The sequence below is a fragment of the Phoca vitulina genome, unplaced genomic scaffold (genome assembly GCF_004348235.1).
Source record: "Phoca vitulina isolate PV1807 unplaced genomic scaffold, GSC_HSeal_1.0 scaffold13, whole genome shotgun sequence".
Taxonomy (NCBI): domain Eukaryota; kingdom Metazoa; phylum Chordata; class Mammalia; order Carnivora; family Phocidae; genus Phoca; species Phoca vitulina.
Window position 1 is genome coordinate 4,716,718 of NW_022589716.1, and position 20,556 is coordinate 4,737,273.

Below are 20,556 nucleotides of genomic sequence, written 5' to 3' on the forward strand. Positions count from 1 at the left end.
TAATCTTTTAGTTTATGGACAAAGGGAGAGAGTGAAGCAGGCCCCCCGCTGAGCAGGGAGCCCGACGCGGGGCTCGATCCCAGGACCCTGGGATCATGACCTGAGCCGGAGGCAGACGCTTAACCAACTGAGCCACCCAGGCGCCCCTTGGTTTCTTATTGCTTCTGGGACAAATAACCAAATTTAGTGGCTTAAAACAACACACATCCCATGGTTCTGGAGAAACGGGTCTTCTAGAGCTCAAATCAGGGTGTCAGCAGAGCCAAGTTCCTTCTGGAGGCTCTAGGGGAGAATCTGTCCTTTGCCCTTTTCCAGCTTCTAGAGGCCACCCGCACTCCCTTGGCTTGTGGCTCTGTCTGTGAAGTCTGTTGTCACACTTCCCCTCTCTCTTCCCCTCCTGCTGCTTTCTTGTAAGGACTCATGTGATTACTCTAGGCATGCCCGTGTGGTCTTGGATAATCCCCGTCTCGTCTCCGGACCCTTAACTAATCACATCTGCAAAATCTCTTACTTTGTGGAATAAGTTATTCAGGGGTTCTGGGGATTAGACCATGGACATCTTTTTTTTTTTTTTTTTTTTAAAGATTTTATTTATTTATTTGACAGAGAGAGACACACAGCGAGAGAGGGAACACAAGCAAGGGGAGTGGGAGAGGGAGAAGCAGGGGGAGTGGGAGAGGGAGAAGCAGGCTTCCCGCGGAGCGGAGAGCCTGATGCGGGGCTCAATACCAGGACCCTGGGATCATGACCTGAGCTGAAGGCAGACGCTTAACGACTGAGCCACCCAGGCGCCCCTAGACCATGGACATCTTGATGGGGGAGTACTACTCGGCTCACTACAGAGTCCAACAAACTTTTTAGGTGGGATTATTAGGTGCATTTTCTTCAAGCATTGCTAAAAGTGGGGTTCACATTTTCCCTGGGTTAAAAACTGAAGTGCTTCATATATGAAAGTGATTTGGACCTTGGATTCTGGGTGTAAAATCAGAATAGGCCATACTCTGCGGCAGGGGTGGGAATAAGCCAGTGGTCTGGTCCAGAAGAAGGTTCCAGGTATGTGACCGCTGCAAATGTAACACTTTTAGGAGAAGCCCTGGTTACCTAAGGCACTCCCATCACTTGGTTATACATGCGTCCCTCCAACTGATCCAAGCCCACAAGGACAGGTGGCTGTGGGCCCTGAGTGACCTGGCCCACAAGCAGGCTGGTGATAGAGGGGAAGTGAGGAAATGCACCCAATTTGGAGACTTGGCAGGAAGGCAACCCCACAACAGACTAATGGATCAAAATATGTAAGAGCTACATTTGGGAGCCACACTCCCCTCTAGAAGCACGGACATAAAAGCAGGCTGCAGAGGTCATTTGTATAGTGCCAACAAACCTCATCTGCAGCTAGGATTGCTTCCATGGGAAGCCCCTTGGCAGATTTCATAAAAAAATTATATTTGTATTCACATAGGTAACATAATTTCACTACAGGAAAAATGTGGCTAAAGGTGTCCACTCATATTACTTATCCTTGCCTGATTTCTTGTCCTGAACATTGTTCTCCTTAGACCGGATTTCGGCTCGTTAGGCATTGAAAAGCCCCAGAAGAATGTGTTTCTGCCTGGATTAGTTTCCATTTTCCATTCTCACTGAGTGTTCATAAAAGCCTTGGCCTGTATTACGCAACTGGCAAAGAAGGTTCAACCTTTGTGTCTCTTTGTTCTGCTGTGAATAGAACTTCTACATGGTGACATGTTTAGAGTCCAGGCAGGAGCTCTCTGCAGGGTGGTGGCTGTTCCACTAGAAGCATTCTTTTCTTAAAGCCTGAAGAGGTAGGCTGCAACTTATATCCCCATTTTATTAAAGGAGAGGAAATGTCCAAGAGCCCACAGCTGGTGAGTTGAAGCATCATCAGGACTTAGAGATCTTCTGACTGAAGGCTGAGGTGCACACGTGATTGTCATTCATGCCCAGATCCGGAATCACCGAGTCCACTCACGTGGTCACCCTCTGGTGCACAGTAAGCTCAAGGCCAGGATGGCTTTGGGGTCAAGAGCCCAGACTCAAGTTCTAACTCAGGCTCCACCACTTAATTGCTCAATAACCTTAAGCAAATTTAGTTCCCGCACATGTAAAAATGGAGATAACTGAACTTGCTTTATAGGATTGTTGTGGGATTGATTGAATTAGTCCAAGCAAAGAGTTTAGAGCCCTTAATCACTCAAGAAGAGTGATAGGCTTTAAGACTTAGTTGATCTTTCCACTGGGAGGACCAAAAAATAAATTACAAACAGATTAAATGGGAAAAACAATACAAACACAAAAAAAATTTTGAAAAGACCACATATGCCATAGAAGATACCATAAAGTGAAATATTGGCAAATTGGAATATATAGTAGTGAAAATTACATTAGGTTCAAAAATATTGAAGGAAAAGGTAAATGATAAACTGGGAGAAAACTGCATTGTGTTTGAGAGCCAAAGAATTAATATCCTTTATATATTAAAAAATCTAACAGACCTAAGAAAAACAATACACATACATCAAGAGAATAGATACATCAAGTAATATATGTAAAAAGAAGTTCCGTTTTTCTATTATAAAAATTGCAAAGAAATCATAATGCAACCTATAATACTCAGTGTTGGTTAGCAAGCAAGAAAACAGATGCTGTTAATGGAAGTGTGTTGGTTTTATTTTTTTTGGAGGGCAATTTGAAAATATGTTCCAAGTCTCAAAATGTCCACCTGATCATTCCACATCTAGAAATTTATAAGACACATCAGAAATAATCCAACACAGCATTATCTTTAAAAAGTGTTAAATTGAGAACCCAAATTCCCAACAAGAGGGTAATGCTTGAAATTGTCTAGTTCTTGGGTGGGGTAGCTTCAAAGTATATTTAATGACCTTAAATCTCAGACAGAAAGCTAAGGGGACAAAATGGGAACACAAAGACATTTCTAGTACAACCCCAAATTTGGAAAAATACGTGGGCAGGTATATCCATATTAAAAAGCCTGGAAGCAAAAATATCGAAAAGGGAAAAAAAAATTTATTAATAGCAATGATCTCGGGATGGGAACTCACATTATTTTTATCCCAAATAGTTTTCTGTATTTCACAAATTTTCTTTGAAAAGGAGGAAAAAGAATGTCATATTGGAAAGATTAATTGATCGATGTCCGATGTCTTGGCCAGTCCAAGGGTTCGAGTCCGCTTTCCTTCGCAGAGGTTTCGTGACTTCGGAGGTCTTCGAGCCAGGCATAATCTAATACGCCAGATAACCTGGGGGTGATCTCACCGTAAAAACACGCATGTTTTAGGGCATCCCAGGGAAACCTGAGGGCCAGGTGGCCTTTGCACGAGGAGCCCTCCCAGGACAGGGCTGCGGGGGAGCCCACGACGTCCCCCGGGAAACGGGCTGCGCCGCTATTCACGTCACTACGGGGCTCCCTGCCCCAGGCAAGAAGGCCAGACCCGCTGCCTGGAATCCGCTTCGGTGTCATCAGGTGGCCAACCTCCGGCCATAGCGCGTCCCCCCGTTCCAAACGCCCACCTTTTCAGGGGTGTCTTCCTGTATGTACCCCATCTATCGGGACGCCTGCATCATCACAGGAAGCTCTGCAATTTTACAAACCACCTCACACAACTCCGGGTGCCAGACACAGCTGAAAAGATAACATTTCAGGCAAAGTGGCGGTAAAATTCAAGATATTTAACCTTCACACTCTAGTCAGAGTCCTTTCCAGGGAGACCCTGTAACATCAAGGCAGACGGGGCAAAAAGTACGCCTCGAGCCAGCCAGGAGTCGAACCTAGAATCTTCTGATCCGTAGTCAGACGCGTTATCCATTGCGCCACTGGCCCTGTGCTAGCCCGGCCCTCGCAGTGATGTAGATCACCCCTGTCGCAGCTTCAACAGGTTTCTCTACACCAGCGCAGCGTTTCTGCCCCGGCGCCGCGGCTCCCGCCCACAGCTCCCACGGCCCCGCCTTTCTCAAGTAAACGCTTTCCGCCAATCCGCAGCGTCTACGTCACGGCGCTCTTCGGCGCGCTCCAATACGCGCGCCGGACAGCTTCTTTCGCACTCTCTAGAGCTCGCACTAAGTTTGTCCGCGGCCGCCTCCCGTCCGCTGGGGGCCGGGTGGGGCGGGGAGAGGGGCGGGACGACCCGGGCGCTGCGGCCGCGGAGCTGGGTGAACGGTAGCGCGGTGGCTGAGGTGGCGGCGCGGGGCGGGGCAGGCGGAAAGAGGAAGAAGGAGCTAGTGGTGCACGATGGCGGCGACGACCTACGAGCGGCTGAAGCTGTGAGTCCTGCGGGCCGGAGGCCGTTGAGCGAAGGGGCCTGAGGGGCGGCGGGCGGGGCGGCAGGTGCGGGCCACCCGCCTCGGGCCGGGCTCCTGAGTCCCGGGGCTGCGGGCCGGGTGTGGGAGCCCCAGGCAGTCCGCGCCCTCCTCTCCCGGCGCGGCCGGTCCGGGAGCTTGTAGGTTGCGGCCGCCCCAAGGCCCAGCCGGAGTCGCCACAGGCCCGGGAGCCCGGGAATGACAGCGTCGCCGGCCTTCTTCGCCCTGCTCGGCCTCAGCGCCTACGGCGGGAGAGCGAAGCTGCAGACCGGCTTCCAGCGAGCCGGGGTCTGCGTTGCGATGCGGCAAACTCGGGGCGCGCTCCTCCCCACCCACTTTGTTTGAGAGGTGGCGGCTAAATTTATTTTTATTGCTTAGCAGAGGAAAAGAGAAGTTTGTTGTTGTGTTGTGGTTTTTTTTTGGTTTGTTTTTCTTGTGTAATGGACCCATAACAGCGCGTTAGAGTCCACACACAAATCGACATACCTTATCTGGGCACCAAAGCCTGGCTGACCAGCCTTTAAGGCAGAAAAAAAGAACAGTCGATACTCTTGAGATCCTGAAGGACTTATTTGGTTTTTAAATATTATACAGCTTAAGCACAAAGCAGGTTAAGTTCCTCTTGACAGCCAGAGGCCATTCTTGAGAATTTTGGCACTGCAGATTGACTTTTCGGTTAAGCCAAGTTCTTGAGGCTTTGAGAAAATAGGCTCTGGTTGTTAGAGTTGTAAATTAAGTATTTGTAGGTTCTTTTGGCTTGTCCTGATTAAATAAAAATGTGCATTTCTTTTAGCATACCATCAGCCCCTTGGTTTTCTTGTCTCTGAATAACTTTGTTCTACTTTGGGTTTAATACTTTACCTCTAGACTGAAAGGTCCTAGTCTGAGAATGTCCTTGACCTCAGAAGCAAATGTAATTTGGGGGAAGCTTACCTTTCCCTAAATGAGCTAAAATACCTTGGGACTTAGAGGGATCATGTTTCCCTCGTAGGGATATGAGGACATCAAAATGTGGTTTGGGCACTTCCTATGCTCTCTGGAACCTCAAACTCACTTAACTTTCTGGAAGGTTCAATTTAAAGTTTGGGTGCAAAATTGGGAGTGAGGTCATCTACTTGACATGAGATGTTTTGCAGAAAATATGATTACTTTTTCCTCAGCCCACTCCTTTGCCACTTTCATGTACTGGAATCCTCTTTGAAAGCCCCAGCTGCACACTTCCCTCCACATTTTCCTTGCCAGGTTTCCTTATTCTCTCCCAGTTTCCCTCTGCAAGGTGATCACCTTGTTGGTGAATGAATCCAGCATAATGTCTTTGACTAGGGTACTGGCTAGGCCAGTGTCACGTGTGCTCTGCTGGCTAATTAGGTTATTGTTGACTATCTGATAGTCACTGAAGGGTTTAATACGATCCTACACCAGGTCTCAAATGTGTTTAAGCAATATGGAGCGTTGGCTCGATGCAGTTCAGCGTTAGGTTATGAAATGCCGTTGAATTTTCCTGTGGCAAAGATTGAACGGGATGGAGAACTTGAGAATTCTGATGATTGCTTATATGTTGCTAAGGAGTCACTGTTCATCAGTCCAAACCTTAAAAAAGAAAAAGCTCTATAGCCATGAAAGAGAAAGGGAATTTGGCCCTTAAGTAGTGGGGATAATGCTTTTGTATTGATTTTTGTAGAAGTGGAGACTATGAGTTTGAGTGAGAAAGTAAATCTGGGGTTATGTGAAAGTCAGTCTCTAATTTGTCAGTCCTTAACTTTATTCCCCTGAGAGAAGTTTTGAGTGCCAATCTATATGTGAAGATCCAACTTTCCTATAGTTTTGTTTTTCTTACCAAGAAGTTTGTGGGTTGGAATCTCTCTTTTTGGCCCTTCCCGCTCTGAGGTATGCAGTTCAAGGTTCTTAAATGTGGCCTCTGACCAAAGGGGTGTTCTTTTTTCGATGCATTTAGACATGGCAGTAGTTTCTGACCCATGTAAGAATTAGTAGGACGTAATAGCCATTTTTAAAAACATGCCTAGAGATGTTTTAAGAGAGAGCCATACAAGAGATAGTTTGATCATTTATTACAAAACTACAGCTACTCCTGAGTTTGTCACAATATTGAAGCGCCCAGGATGTTAAATGGTAATTTGTTCTACATTATGTCACCCATTTGCAGTCCGTCTCTGTCCTGCTATGAAGTTTACCTTCCTCATTATTGCCCTGATTTTATCAGCTGCTCTCCTGCTTACAGTCTGCAGTTCCATCTTGCCAATAGGACTGAGCCCACATTTCTTAGTCATCTGGATTCCAGCCTCTTTCTAAGCTAACCCGTAACCTTATTTCCCCTAATTGCTCAGTGCATTTTTTCCCCTTTCCACCGACTTGGCCACCCTCTTTTAGCCTCAAGCTTGGGCTTATTTTATTTTGATCCTTCTACCAAAATGCCTTCTCCCCCATCTTTACATGCTAATCACAATCATGGACCCATGGTAGAGCTGAATGATGCAGACAAAGAGACTTAGATTCACATCCTGACCTTGTTACCTGCTTTGTGTCACGGCCATGTTACTTAATCTCTGAATCCGTTTTTCATCTGTGAAATGAGAACGGTCCTACTTCACAGGATTATTACGATTGAAAGAGAGTGTAGATAAGATACCCAGTGTGATTTACAGAGATTCACTTTCTCTGAGAAGCCTTTTCCCCACGTCTTTCCCTTCACTGAGCTCCCAGAAGAGTCTACTGTCACAGGGACTGGACACCAGACGTCCATCTGGCTTGCACATTCTGTTTCGTAGGATTGATGTGCAGTGTATTATCTCAGACAAGAAGACTGGAAGTAGAATGATCAATCCATAGCGCTGTTTGCCTTTTTTTTTTTTTTTTTAATTATTTATTTATTTGAGAGATTGAGAGAGAGAGCACCCTCTCCCGTGCACACATGCATGGGAGTGCAGGGGAGGGTGGAGGAGCAGAGGGAGAGAGAAACTTTAGCAGACTCTGTGCTGAGCATGGAGCCTGATGTGGGGCTCAATATCCTGACCCTGAGATCAGGACCTGAACCGAAACCAAGAGTCAGACGCTCCCCCACTCCATTTTAAATGGGCTCTGTGTGGAGCCCAGTGTGGTGCTTGAACTCACAACCTTGAGATCAAGACCTGAGCTGAGATCAAGAGTTGGATGCTCAACCCACTGAGCCACCCAGGCGCCCCTCCATAGCACTGTTTGAACTACTCACTTTGCCACCTAGAAATGATGAAATCATTATGGTGCATATGCTTTGTTTCTCCCACTAGGTTGCAAATATGTGGAACATATTCAAAACGCCTTAACATTGATTTCTTCTCTACTCCTCCTCAGTACCTAGCATAAAGCCTGTGCAGAGAGATTCTCAGTGAATCACCTAAGTAAATGAACTTTCCAGTGTAGAGATACCACCAGCATTTCAAAATGAAACACTTGGGTACTTTGGAATGTATTCTTTTGAAGTAGCAGCAGCTTAAGTCATTCCATGTAGATGGTTGTCTTGCAATGCCTCTGTGAAGTCGTAGGTTGATGTATATCCTCCATCACTGTTGAAGATGGAAGTAATTGCCCTTGGCCCCACAGTCAGGTCACACAGCCGAGCCATGGCAGAACTGGCCTTGGAACACAGCAGGCCCAGAGTCCAGAGATCTTTCCATTACACTGCATTATTCAAATTGCCTTTTTTTCTTATCAGATTGCTTTCACCTTAGTCCTTGGATGTGCCTGGTATAGAAGCGAGTCCCTTATATTTGAAAATAGTTGACACGTCCATATGGATTTTTAATATGGAAAACAGAATATTGATATGTTCAAAATTTAAAATTCTTTTAAAACATCCAGGCAGTTCTAAATAATCTATTTTGTGACTCCTTTTTTCTTTTTAAGTTACTTGGATAAAGCATAGATAATGTCAGACAATGATAAATTTGAAATTACCAAACAATTACAACAGAAATCCATTATTGGAAACATTTAAAGAACCCCTGCCTTTGAAAGGTCAGCTGAAATAGGCGTAAGAAAGGAAATCCTTTAGAAAGTGAATTAGGCTGCAGCTTGCCTCTGGAGAAGCATTGTTCCCTCTGTTAAGTCACCTTTCCTTGTAAAAGACTGCCATAGCTGTGAGGTCAGCGGGACAGCTGTGACGTGACCCTGACCAGATGTAAACTGAGTCCCACAGCGATGAAGACATATGTGGTCTGTCCAGTATACGCAGCAGTCAGCTTGTTCACTCATCTCTGTGCAAGGAAGGATAGAGGGAAGGGAAGGTTATAAATGTGGGCACAGATACGCAGAGTTTATATCCAAGGTATTCGTTGGCTTGGGGGCTCAGGCTGGAGAGTCTAGGTTAGTGCTGGGCTGCATCAGATCACTTGCTGTGCTTGTTTTAAATGCATATTCCAGAGCCTCACAAGGGGCCTACTGAGTGAAAAAAAAAAAAAAATCTCTCAAGGTGGGGCCTGGGAATCTGCATGTTTAACTTTAGCTGTCCCGGTGGTTCTTAGGCACTCTGAAGCCAAGTGAGAACCGGAGTGTACTGGGATGGTAGAACAGCATTCTTTGGAAGGCTTGGGGGCCCTGGAAAATTTTGCTGGGGATTAGAGCTTCAGATTAGGTGCTGTGAAAGAGTCTGGGTTTTGGAGCTAATGGTTCTTAGCACCTGCAGAGAATAGGAAGTAGGTGGGACCCCAGGGTTTTGAGGAAGAAGATGGAATTAAAGTGCATTAGCTTCCTGGAAATATCAACTGGGATTGGGTTGTCTGGTATGAACCTGGGCTATAAGAAAGGTACCCTAGCAGTGGCTCAGTGAGGCGGGAACCCCTGGGACCCAAAGGGCAGATGGATGAGGGGTGGTGGGAGCACCCTCTGGGTATAGGTGTAGTGGGCTCAGAGGACGACCCTTCTTTACTGTCTGAGTGTTTACTTTTTGCTAGCCAGGTCTAGTATAATGTTATTCCTGTATGTTTTGAACCAGAGGTAGGATAGGTTTATTAAGACTTTGATTTAATTCTTATGTAAGATTTTTGAGGATACATGTTTTTGCCAGAGTTTTGTGACTAGAGTCATTCCTCCTCCCCCTAGTCCTCAGCAGTCACCATTCTACTTTCTTTTCTTTTCTTTTTTTTTAAGATTTTATTTTTATTTATTTGATAGAGAGACAGCGAGAGCAGGAACACAAGCAGGGGGAGTGAGAGAGGGAGAAGCAGACCCCCCGCCGAGCAGGGAGCCCGATGTGGGGCTCCGTCCCAGGACCCCGGGATCGTGACCTGAGCCGAAGGCAGACACTTAACGACTGAGCCACCCAGGCGCCCTCTACTCTCTTTCTCTGTGAATTTGACTCCTTTAAGTATGTCATAGAAGTGGAATCATCCAGTGTTTGTCCCTTTGTGACTGGCTTATTTCCACCTAGCATAATATACTCAGAATTCATCCACGTTATAGTATGTGTCAGAATTTCCTTTTTAAGGCTGAATAATGCTCCATTTTGTGTATACAGCATTTTGTTTACCCGTTCATCCGTCAGTGGGTGCTTAGGTTGCTTCCACCTTTTTGGCTGTTGTGAATGATACTACTGTGAGCATGGGTGCATAAATATCTCTTTGAGACCTCGCTTTCAATTCTTTTGACCATATACCCAGAGGTGGAATTGCTGGATCATAAGGTAATTCTATTTTTAATTTTTTTTTTTTTAAAGATTTTATTCATTTTTTGACAGAGAGAGACACAGTGAGAGAGGGAACACAAGCAAGGGGAGTGGGAGAGGGAGAAGCAGGCTTCCCGCGGAGCAAGGAGCCCAATGCGGGGCTCGATCCCAGGACCCTGGGATCATGACCTGAGCCGAAGGCAAACGCATAACGATGGAGCCACCCAGGCGCCCTGCTATTTTTAATTTTATTGAGGAACTACCATGCTGTTTTCTTGCACTGGCTACACCATTTTATATTCCCACCAATAGCTCCCAGCATTCCAGTTTCTCTACATCCTTACCAACACTCATTATTCTCTGTTTGTTTTTCATAATAATGGGCGTGAGGTCTGCAAATAGTAATATTTTTGAAGTGGGTTAATTTTGCTCTCAGGATCGGACAGGATTTTGAAGAGGTTAGTTGTTGCCTAGAGATGTAAATGTTACATGGGGGGGGGAAAGGGATGTTTTTAGACACTAGAAAATCATATTGCCAAGTCTGAAAAAAATTAAATACATTGCTTTTCTTAAAATTTGACAAGGGTAATTTTTTTTTTTAAGATTTTATTCATTTATTTGACAGAGAGAGACAGCGAGAAAGGGAACACAAGCAGGGAGAGTGGGAGAGGGAGAAGCAGGCTTCCCGCCGAGCAGGGAGCCCGATGTGGGGCTTGATCCCAGGACCCTGGGATCATGACCCGAGCCGAAGGCAGACGCTTAACCAACTGAGCCACCCAGGCGCCCCGACAAGGGTAATTTTTAAAAAAGCACTCTTAAGAGCTAGTGAATCCCAGGTGGCTATAATATTAAATGTATTTTTTTTTTTTAAAGATTTTATTTATTTGACAGAGAGAGATAGCGAGAGCAGGAACACAAGCAGGGGGAGTGGGAGAGGGAGAAGCAGGCCTCCCGCCAAGCAGGGAGCCCGATGCAGGGCTCGATGCAGGGCTCGATCCCAGGACCCAGGGATCATGACCCAAGTCAAAGGCAGACGCTTAATGACTGAGCCACCCAGGCTCAGATTAAATGCATTTCTATTAAGTATAATAGAATTGCCTGTGTTGAGTTTAACTCTTAGTCCTCTGAATTTTCTTTTTTATCTCATACTTGGTCAGCAATCTATAAAAGCAAAATAGTCAACCAAATGAAAGCAGTCAGAGTAGGAAGTGATTGTTGTTTAAGTATTCTGCTATTTTGATGTATCTTCCAGAATATGTGTCCTCTTAACAGAAAGCAGAACCCAGGGTTGAGAGAAACAAGGCAGTAGTCTTGTTCCATTGGAGTTCATGGTTCATGCCTGTTGGATTTGGACAGCCTCGCCAGACAGTTTATACAGGACCAGAGCTCTTTTTACTGTACAGTATTATTTTGAACTTCAGAGATTGATATCAACAGCATAGTTAATGACCATATAATCTTCTTGGGTGGAATCTCCTTGTCTTAACTTCTGAAATCTATTTCATAAAAAATGTAATGTGAGAGTTTAATGAAATGAGAGACTTCACAGCAATTGAGGGCCATTCTTTTGGCTGTAGAGAAAGGATTTTCTCCCAGATTTTTGGTTCTCATTGAAGCTTCTGTCTCGGTTTCCATGTATTTATTATGTTGAGAATTCAGTATAGCCTGTTGGCTGGTTAATTTTGAAAAGCTCCAGGCGGAAATTGGCACCAGTGACACTTTGTAGACTTTCTAATCAGAGAACTATTCCCTCTTTGCCCTCTCGTTAGTTACGCCATACCCTCCAGTCCGGTTAACGTTTGACCCGCCAAGATCTTTCCTTAGCTGGGAGAAAGGAAAACAGTTTTTAAATCCTTTTTAACTCTGTCACTGAGCCAAAGAAAACATTAGTTAAGGGCCATAGAAAAAACCCAGCTTAATGTAGATACTTGCTGACTGATTATGTTGTATTCTCTAAGAATAGTGATTGAGCTTCTGCAGTCGTCTTGTGTGAGAAACACCAAGGAGAATGGATAAGCAGAGTCCTTGTCTACAGAGACCTGGTAGCCTATTTGGTGAAGCTCCCCAAACAAAAATAACAATAAGACCATGCACACCAGCAAAAATTACACCACTGGATGGTTTACTCAGGTGTTTCTGATAGTAAGTGCTAGAGAGCTGAAGTTAATTTCACTAGGTTTTGAAATGAAATCTGGGGAGCATAAAACTTACAGAATACAATTTACTGGGTAAAGCACATATACTTCAGGTCAATATTAAGGGCAATTAAAGAGTGGTGGGAAGAGGAAGACCGCAAAGGGATGTGTAGATGTCTCTGAGTTGAGATGACACCTGCTGTGATCATTAGTGGGATTCTGAGTCCTCACTTAGCATGACTCTTCTTAGAAATGTTGATTAGCTGGCAGTCACTGTTCATATCTTCATTGCTCCAATTCTTAAGCTGTTTTCAGTAGCATTATCAGAATAGGCTGGTGGCAGCACCAGCAACTTGGATTCTAGCAGCATCGCTCTGAGAGGCAGGATCCAGCAACCGTCCTAGAGCCTTTGTTGGGCTAGAATTCTCTATCTCGATCCACAATTACTCTTATTTTTGTTTTTGTTATTTTAACACATTATTTATGTATTTATTTATAAAATATTTTATTATTGGAGAGAGTGAGAGAGCACGGGGGTGAATGGAGGGAGAGGGAGAAGCAGACTCCCCACTGAGCAGGGAGCCCGCGGGGCAGGGCCAGGCTTATCCCTGGACCTTAGAATCATGACCTCAGCCAAAGGCAGACGCTTAACCAACTGAACCACCCAGGCGCCCCTTAACACATTTTTAAAACTTAATTTTTATTTTAATATAATACCTGTATATGGTTTAAAAGTCATCAGTACACAGAGCTTATAATAAAAGAGAGCACCCTTCTGCACTCCCAATTCCTACTGTCCCAGGGACATCGACTTTCAACTTGTTAAGCAATTTCTTCTGGTATTTTACTCCACATTTCTTTCTTTCTTTCTTTCTTTCTTTTTGTTTTAAAGATTTTATTTTTTAAGTGATCTCTGTACCCAGCATGGGGCTTGAACTTAAAACCCGGTATCAAGAGTCGTATGCTCCAGCGACTGAGCCAGCCAGATGCCCCTTTATTCCACATTTCTGAACAGCATGCTTGTACTGCTGTTTCCTGCATTTTTTCAGTTTTAGTTATCTGATGACTTCCTACAGAGGATGAGAATTTAGCTTTTATACCTCTCCCTCTTTTCCTCCCTTCTCCTCTCAGTATATTTATAGTAAGATATTCAGTGTTCACATTGCTGTGCTCATGTAGATAGGGTTCAAATGAAGTCAGTAGTATATTTCCTCGTAAAAATGTTTTGCTTTTCCTGGAATTGAAAGGTTCCTTTTATCTTTTTATTTGCATGACTTTTTAAAAACTGTGCCTATTGCTAATGAATCTTCAGTCTGTGGGACAGCAATAAAATTCCTCTGAAACACCTTGGGTAACTGAATTCATTTTCTTCTCTGAGATTTACTTCTGGGAGCCCGGTACCCCCTGCTTCAATCCATACTGGCTTTTCTTTAGGCCTGTTGCATAGCTGTGGTCCCAGACAATACCTTCGTCAGGAGAATTTTTTTCCACTTCTGTCCTGTTTTGGATTCTCAGACTACCTCTTGATCTATTCCATTTTGGTGAAACAAACTTTTCCTTCTAAGAAAGATATCTTTTGAGATGTTGTACATCTGAAGGTGTTTTCATTCTATCCTCACACTTGTTGGATAGTGTGGTTAAGATAGAATTCTCAGTTAGAAATTATTATCCTGTAGAATTTTAAAGACCTGCTGTTGAATAATGCAGTGTGTTGTTGCTGGATAATCCAGTAGTGTGACTGTTGAATATTTCAATGCTGCTTTCTTCTTTTTAATTTTTTTATTTTTTCTGGAAACTTCAGGATTGTCTTTGTATGGTGTTTTGAAGTTTAATGCTTAGTGTGTCTGTGTGTTTTCCGTTTTGTTTTTGTTTTTCACTATTTCTTTGAAATATTTTCTTTCCTTTTTTCTTGTGTGCTCTTTTGGAATTCCTGCTGAATTTATGTTGAATATTCTGGATCAGGCTCTTCTCTCTTTCCCCCTCCCTTCCCCACTCCTTCCCCCTTTCCCCCACTCCCCCCCACTTCCTTCCTGTGTTTTCCTGTTTTAGAGCTCTTATCTTTTTATTCTGTTCTCATGGAGAGTTCTTCAGTTTTATCATCCAGTCTTTCTGTTGAATAGTCAAATTATTATTTCTGCTCTCAGTCCAAGAATATGTTCTTGCTTTCTAAATGTGCTTTTCTTGTTCTTATTTCATGAATGCAATGTCTTCTCTCTGAGGCCATCAATTATAAATGTGTTTTGAAGTTGTAGTCTGTTCTTGGCATAGTTTGTTTATCCAGAGTTGTTTTTCTGTTTGTTTTGGACTCTCTTATGTGATGGAACCTTTCCTAATATCTGGTGATCCTTGACTGTCATTTCATGTTGAGGAAGGAGGCACTAAAAATTGATTGGAGGGTCTGCTTGTGGGTCAGGACTTACCAACTGGTGGCCTTTGTGTAGAGTGATTGCACAGGAACTCAACTCTTTCATGTTGAGGGGGGAAGCTAAAGGTCAGCAGTTGCTGGTCTTTGCTTTCAGGACAACAAGTTTCTTCAGAGACGGTATTCAAAGCTCCTGTGAGGGCTCAGGGAGAGGCATGATGTGAGCTGGGCTGCCAGCATTCTGGGAATCTGGCAGAGGAAGAGGGTTGGATGAGTTTTCCAGTCTTTAAGTAGACCTTCTTTGTCTCCCGACTTCACTTGGCTCTCTCCCTGGTCCTCAGCTGTGCCTGATGTTTGGAGGCCAGAGAGCATCTTCTGTTGAACTGTTCTAAGCATTAAATCCCAGGGTCGGGGGGACAGGTGCCTGCTGTAGGTTTGGTGGGGATCTGAGCGACTTACACAGACTGTGAGCCACCTCACCCCTACCTACCCCAGTCCTTAGTACCTTTTCCTTCTGGTTCTTGAGGCTTCTCAGCATTCTGCTGCTGGAATCTGCTTGCTTTGTTGGCTCTCACCCCACCGGTGATGAGTCTCTGTGGTGACTTGGTGAGTCAGCCCATTTCCAAGCACTCTCCCTCTTCCAGACCTGCATTTGAATGTCTAGTGTCTGCCCCACGTGCTGCACGCACCTGTTGGTACCCCCCAGATTCCATGTTCTGAAAGAATATCAGGGCTTTTTTTAGTGGTTGGTGTTTAGTCTTGGAAATTCATTTCATTCTACTTCAGTTAAAATTTTAATTTGTTGATCTTCTCATTTCAAATGTGTCTGTCTAGACTAGAAGTGTTAATAGAAGTGTCACCTTTTTAAAAAAATTTTTATTGTTATGTTAATCACCACACATTACATCATTAGTTTTTGATGTAGTGTTCCATGATTCATTGTTTGCGTATAACACCCAGTGCTCCATGCAGAACGTGCCCTCTTTAATACCCATCACCACGCTAACCCATTCTCCCACCCCCCTCCCCTGAAGTGTCACCTTCTTATAAAAGAAAATTTAAGGTTCTAACTTTATAATTTTTAGGACTCTAAGGACTTAGTGAAGTCACTAACTTTGTGATTATCAGGAATATGACAGTTAGTAAAGATTTAGTTTTATAGCTCTCTACTTTTTTGTATATGATTGAAAGTCTTAATCCAAGATGTATGTATTTTATCAGTGTTCCCACACTTTCTCAGCGTAGGGATACTTTTTATTTCATATATATTTTTAAACTTTTGCTTATTATTTTATTTAATTTTTAGAGAGAGAGAGTGTAGGTAGGGGTAGAGAGGTGGGTAGGGGCAGCGGGAGAGGGAGAGAAAGAGGGAGGGAGAATCTTAAGCAGGCTCCATGCTCAGCACCTAGCCTGATGTGGGGCTCGATCTCATGACCTTGAGATCATGACCTGAGCTGAAATCAAGAGTGAGAAGCTTGAAAATGACTGAACCAACCAGGCGCCCCTAACCTTTTATTTTTTTAAGTCATCTCTACACCCAGTATGGGGCTCAAACTTACAACCCTGAGATCAAGAGTTGCATGATCTAACAACTGAGCCAGCCAGGTACTCCTATTCCATATATGTTGTCAAAAGATATATATATGTGCATGTTTTATATAACTTTGTATATATACATATATATATAAATTTTTAATAGGAGACTTTTCTACTCTTATAAACACTGGATTTTACAGTGAATACTTTATCAGTAACTGAAAGGTATCTGTTAGGTTACACACCGCAACTTATATATGGAAACAAGTGTGACTTTTCAGTTGATTGATTTCATTCAAATAATTTATTTTCATTATAGAAGTTTTACAAGTGAAAAGCTTAAATGCATTTATATAGATAAAGGTAGTCAGGGGCACCTGGGTGGCTCAGTTGGTTGGGCGTCTGCTTTTGGTTCAGGTCCCAGGGTTCTGGGATTGAGCCCTACGTGGGGCTCCCTGCTCAGTGGGGAGTCTTCTGCTCCCTCTCCCTCTGCCGCTCTCCCTGCTTATGTGTTCTCTCTCTCTCGCTGTCTCAAATAAATAAATAAAATCTTCAAAGAAAAAAAGAGATAAAGGTAGTCAAAGTGTAAGAGGGTGAGCCACTGAGGGAAAACAGTATGCCTTTTTCTACTGGCTGTTTGTTGAGCTGCAAGCTCTGTGTTTTGTGCATTGTATTAAAAAGTGGAGGAATTTGATTTCTGAGATTGTATGTTGATTAGTCATCTTTTTGTATGAAAAGTAGCATTGGTTATTAAAGAAGTGACACACCATTCATTCACGTGGAGAACTGTGCTAACCCTGTCCCCCCAAATACAGCCTGTGAACGGAGAGGAGCATTGGCCCCTGAGCAAGATGAAGAACACGGATACAGTAACACCCAGGGACTTCACACTGTGGTCACAATTGTGTAGCCTTCCTCAGGCCTTGTTTCAGACGTAAAACTGAAGCACTTGAGTAGGAACCCAGGCGATGGCTTTGTCAGGAGACTAAAAACGGCACAAGAGTTAAAAAACAGAACCCACAGTGGTCTGAGGTCTTTCAGTAAAGTGATAATGCTGCCATTTCTCAGAGTCTCTTCTTGGTGCTGGTATGGTGCGTGTGTTCTCTCAGCTGTCTCCGGTGGAGAGAGCTGGGCCCGGAATTTCAGTGGTTTGTTCAGGGACTCGTGGGGCTGGGCTTCAAACCAGCTCTGTACAAAGCTGTAACTTTTCCAGCATACTCTATTTCTAGAACTTGAAGACACCGTCATGTTTTCATGGGATGCCACAGACATCGGTGTGTTCAGAATAGACCCTAGTCAAGAAAACATGGTTCCTTATATTGAGATTAATGAGGAGAGGCTTTGGTTTAATAAAATTAAAATTACAAACTTTCCATTAAAAGTGGTTTAAAAAAGGTTTCTCACTTAGAGGCCCAAACACCAGGTATCAAAAAATTCCACTGAGGGAAGCATCTCATTGCTTTAGTGTCAGGAAGATATCGTATCTGTGGATTGGGTTTTGGCGGGGGATTAATGTGAGGGTAGTTCATTCTCCAGGGGATTTGATCCCTGTGTCAGTTTTCTGTTGCTGCTGTACCAAATGACCATAAACTGAGGGACTTAGAACAAGACAGCTGGGTTATCTCAGACCTTCTGCAGGTCAGAAGTCCAACACGGGCCTCAGTGGGCTGAAATCAGGGTATCAGCAGGGCTGCATTCCACACTGAAGGCTGGGGGAAGAATCCTCTTACAAGCTCATTCAGGGTGTTGGCCATATACAGTTGCTGTGGTTGTGGGATTGAGGTCCCTGTTTTCTTGCTGGCTGTCAGCATGGGGCCACTCTTAGTTTCTAGAAGCCTCTCTCCTGTCCTTGCATGTGGCCCCAACATCTCAGGAGCCGTCAGCAGCTTATCAGATCCGTCTCATACCAGAAGTTTCCCGTTGCCCTTCTGCTGCACCTCTCTGACTAGCTCTCCTTTCCTTCTGCTTTTATGGGCTCCTGTGATGCATATGATTCCATTGGGGCCCACCCCGACTACCTAAGGTCATCCTGCTTTAAGGCCAGTTGATTAGTAACCTTAATTCCATCTGCAGGGCAGTACCTAGATTGAATGAGTAATCAGGAGATGGGGATCTTGCGGGGACATCTCTATCTAGAATGCAGTCTACCATAGTCACTTCGACGATACAATTTAATTTCCAGCACATTCTGTCTGTGGTTTAATTGTTCAGACTTTTTTTTTTAATCTTTTTTTTTTAAGATTTTATTTATTTATTTGAGAGAGAAAGAGAGCATGGGCAGAGAGAGGGAGAGGCAGACTACCCGCTAAGCGGGGAGCCCGATGTGGGGCTCGATCCCAGGACCCTGAGATTATGACCTGATCCGAAGGCAGACATTTAACCGACTGAGCCACCCAGGCGCCCCTCATTGTTCAACTTTTGACTATGCAGAGTAAAAATGATTGCTGGAAGAAGTAGCAAGGTGTAACCAGCATTTCATGCAGGCTTCTTAAAGCTAACATTGTCTTTTGTACTAAAAGCTTTTTTCTTGTTATAGAGTCATATTTACAAATAAATCAAGAAAGACATTCATTCATAATTTTTATTCACATTCTGTATTATTCTGGAATATTTTTGATAAATCAGAACTCTGTTTTATATGGTCTTGATCTTTGGGGATATATATTTAGAAGATATAGTTTGATTCCAGTATCTTCCTATCAAAACCAAATTGTTCAGAGGTGGCCCATGTGGCAAAGATATCAGAACCTTCCATTGTATTATTTCTTTAAAATGTGAATTAAATTAAGTAACTTTTCTGGTCCTTTCATGAAAATTTGCAACTTCTCCCTTCTCTGTTAAAGGATGTTTTTGTTAATGATAAAAAGTTACCACACCTATGAGGCAGACCTTTTATTCTTTGCAAAAGTACTTCATAAATGCTCATTTAATTACTGCTGTCTATGAAATAGTTAGGGTAAGCATTCTCATCCCCAGGCTTAATGAAGGGCTGAGATTATGGGGTGTCCCCATCGGGTGGGGCTGGCAGGAGGGGGGCAGTGAAAGAATTCACCCAAGGCAGAACAAAAGAGATAGAAGTTTATTTATTTATTTATTTTAAGATTTTATTTATTTATTTGACAGAGACACAGTGAGAGAGGGAACACAAGCAGAGGGAGTGGGAGAGGGAGAAGCAGGCTTCTCACTAACAGGGAGCCCGATGAGGGGCTCGATCCCAGGACCCTGGGATCATGACCTGAGCCGAAGGCAGACGCTTAATGACTGAGCCACCCAGGCGCCCCGAGATAGAAGTTTATTGAATAAACAGCAGGGGAGCGGCAGACAGGACAGCAGAGGAGAAGCTGTTTGCCAGGAGGCAGGGGTGAGGGTGGAGTGAGGGAGCATGGGGACATCACTGTGCCTGGTTGTAAGTAGCTCATTGGTTAGTAAAGCCCTATGGCTATTTCTAGGTGGGTTGTTTGATAAACTTGTTTGCATTGCTTCTTTGCATTCAGCTTGGTGGTCGCTGTGAGCCCTTTGCCTTGCTCAGGTTCCAAGCCTCTTGCCTAAATGTGGCCCTTTATCTCTGACCCCCCCCCCCCCCGCCCCACCAAAGATGCATCCTCCAATCGTATGACCCACCAATATACATCTGAAGGTTCTCATGACTGAGGGTTTACTAAACAATAATAGACGACCTTTCCCAACAATAGCTAGCCCCTTCAGGATCCTGGAACCTGTTGCCGGAATACCTGGGAGGCTTATCCCTAACCCCCCCCAACTTGGAAGTATGTAACGGGCCACTCCTCACCACCCCAGTGCACCTCTTTCTGCCCACAGGTCCTGTCCCCGGGCTTTAATAAAACCACCTTTTTGCACCAAAGACGTCTCAAGAATTCTTTCTTGGCCGTTGGCTTCAGACCCTAACCATCAGTTTTGATTTCCCATCTAAACAAGGCCCCCATGTGTTTGTTGATTGACCGTGATTCTGGGTGGTTGCTTTGGCCTACAGGGGCCCAGCACAAGTCTTTGGGAGTTGACTTAACACTGAAGCAGCATTGGTAATGGACTGCTCCTTAGCAATGCTGTAATCATTATTTTAGAAGAGAACGGAGGAGAGATTCATTTGAACCTTGTGAAAAGAACTCCTGGAGTTTCTCCAGACATCAGAGGTGGGACAGGATGTTCTGATGTAGCACCAGCCATGGGCACCCTTTCAGGTCCTAAGCCTGTTTAAGCCTCAGAGAATGCCGTGGGGCATCTGTGCTCTATCTGCGCAGACCCGCGCACACGGCGTGTATGAGATGCGGGGGTGGGGGGGGGCTCTCAGGAGGGGGCTTGTCAGAATGGCTTCTGCTTTGGAGACAGCGCTTTCTTTGAAAGCTTTTATTGATTTCATAAAGAAGTCTTGTTTTTGAGGTCTGTTTTTTATTGAAATTTTTTTCCTGTTTGTTATTTTTTTCTCTCTCCCCTACCTTCCAGTCCCCTAATGCTTGTGTAATGCTTCACACATGGTTAGCCTTCAGTAAATGTATTGACTCACTCTTAGCAGT

The 20,556-nt window shown here is 44.2% G+C and overlaps 1 protein-coding gene and 1 non-coding gene across 2 annotated transcripts in view; one reads left to right on the top strand and one right to left on the bottom strand.

Moving 5' to 3' along the window:
- Window positions 1–3,786: 3,786 nt before the first annotated feature.
- TRNAR-ACG lies at window positions 3,787–3,859 on the bottom strand. The gene has a single exon. It is a non-coding gene; the product is annotated as a tRNA-Arg (tRNA).
- A 318-nt stretch (window positions 3,860–4,177) lies between these two features.
- SACM1L (SAC1 like phosphatidylinositide phosphatase) overlaps window positions 4,178–20,556 on the top strand; it is a 59,121-nt gene continuing 42,742 nt past the window's right edge. The window contains exon 1 of the mRNA XM_032412577.1: window positions 4,178–4,299. Coding sequence (XP_032268468.1) covers window positions 4,268–4,299 — 32 coding nt within the window. The 5' untranslated portion in view covers window positions 4,178–4,267. The remainder of the gene's footprint in view (window positions 4,300–20,556) is intronic.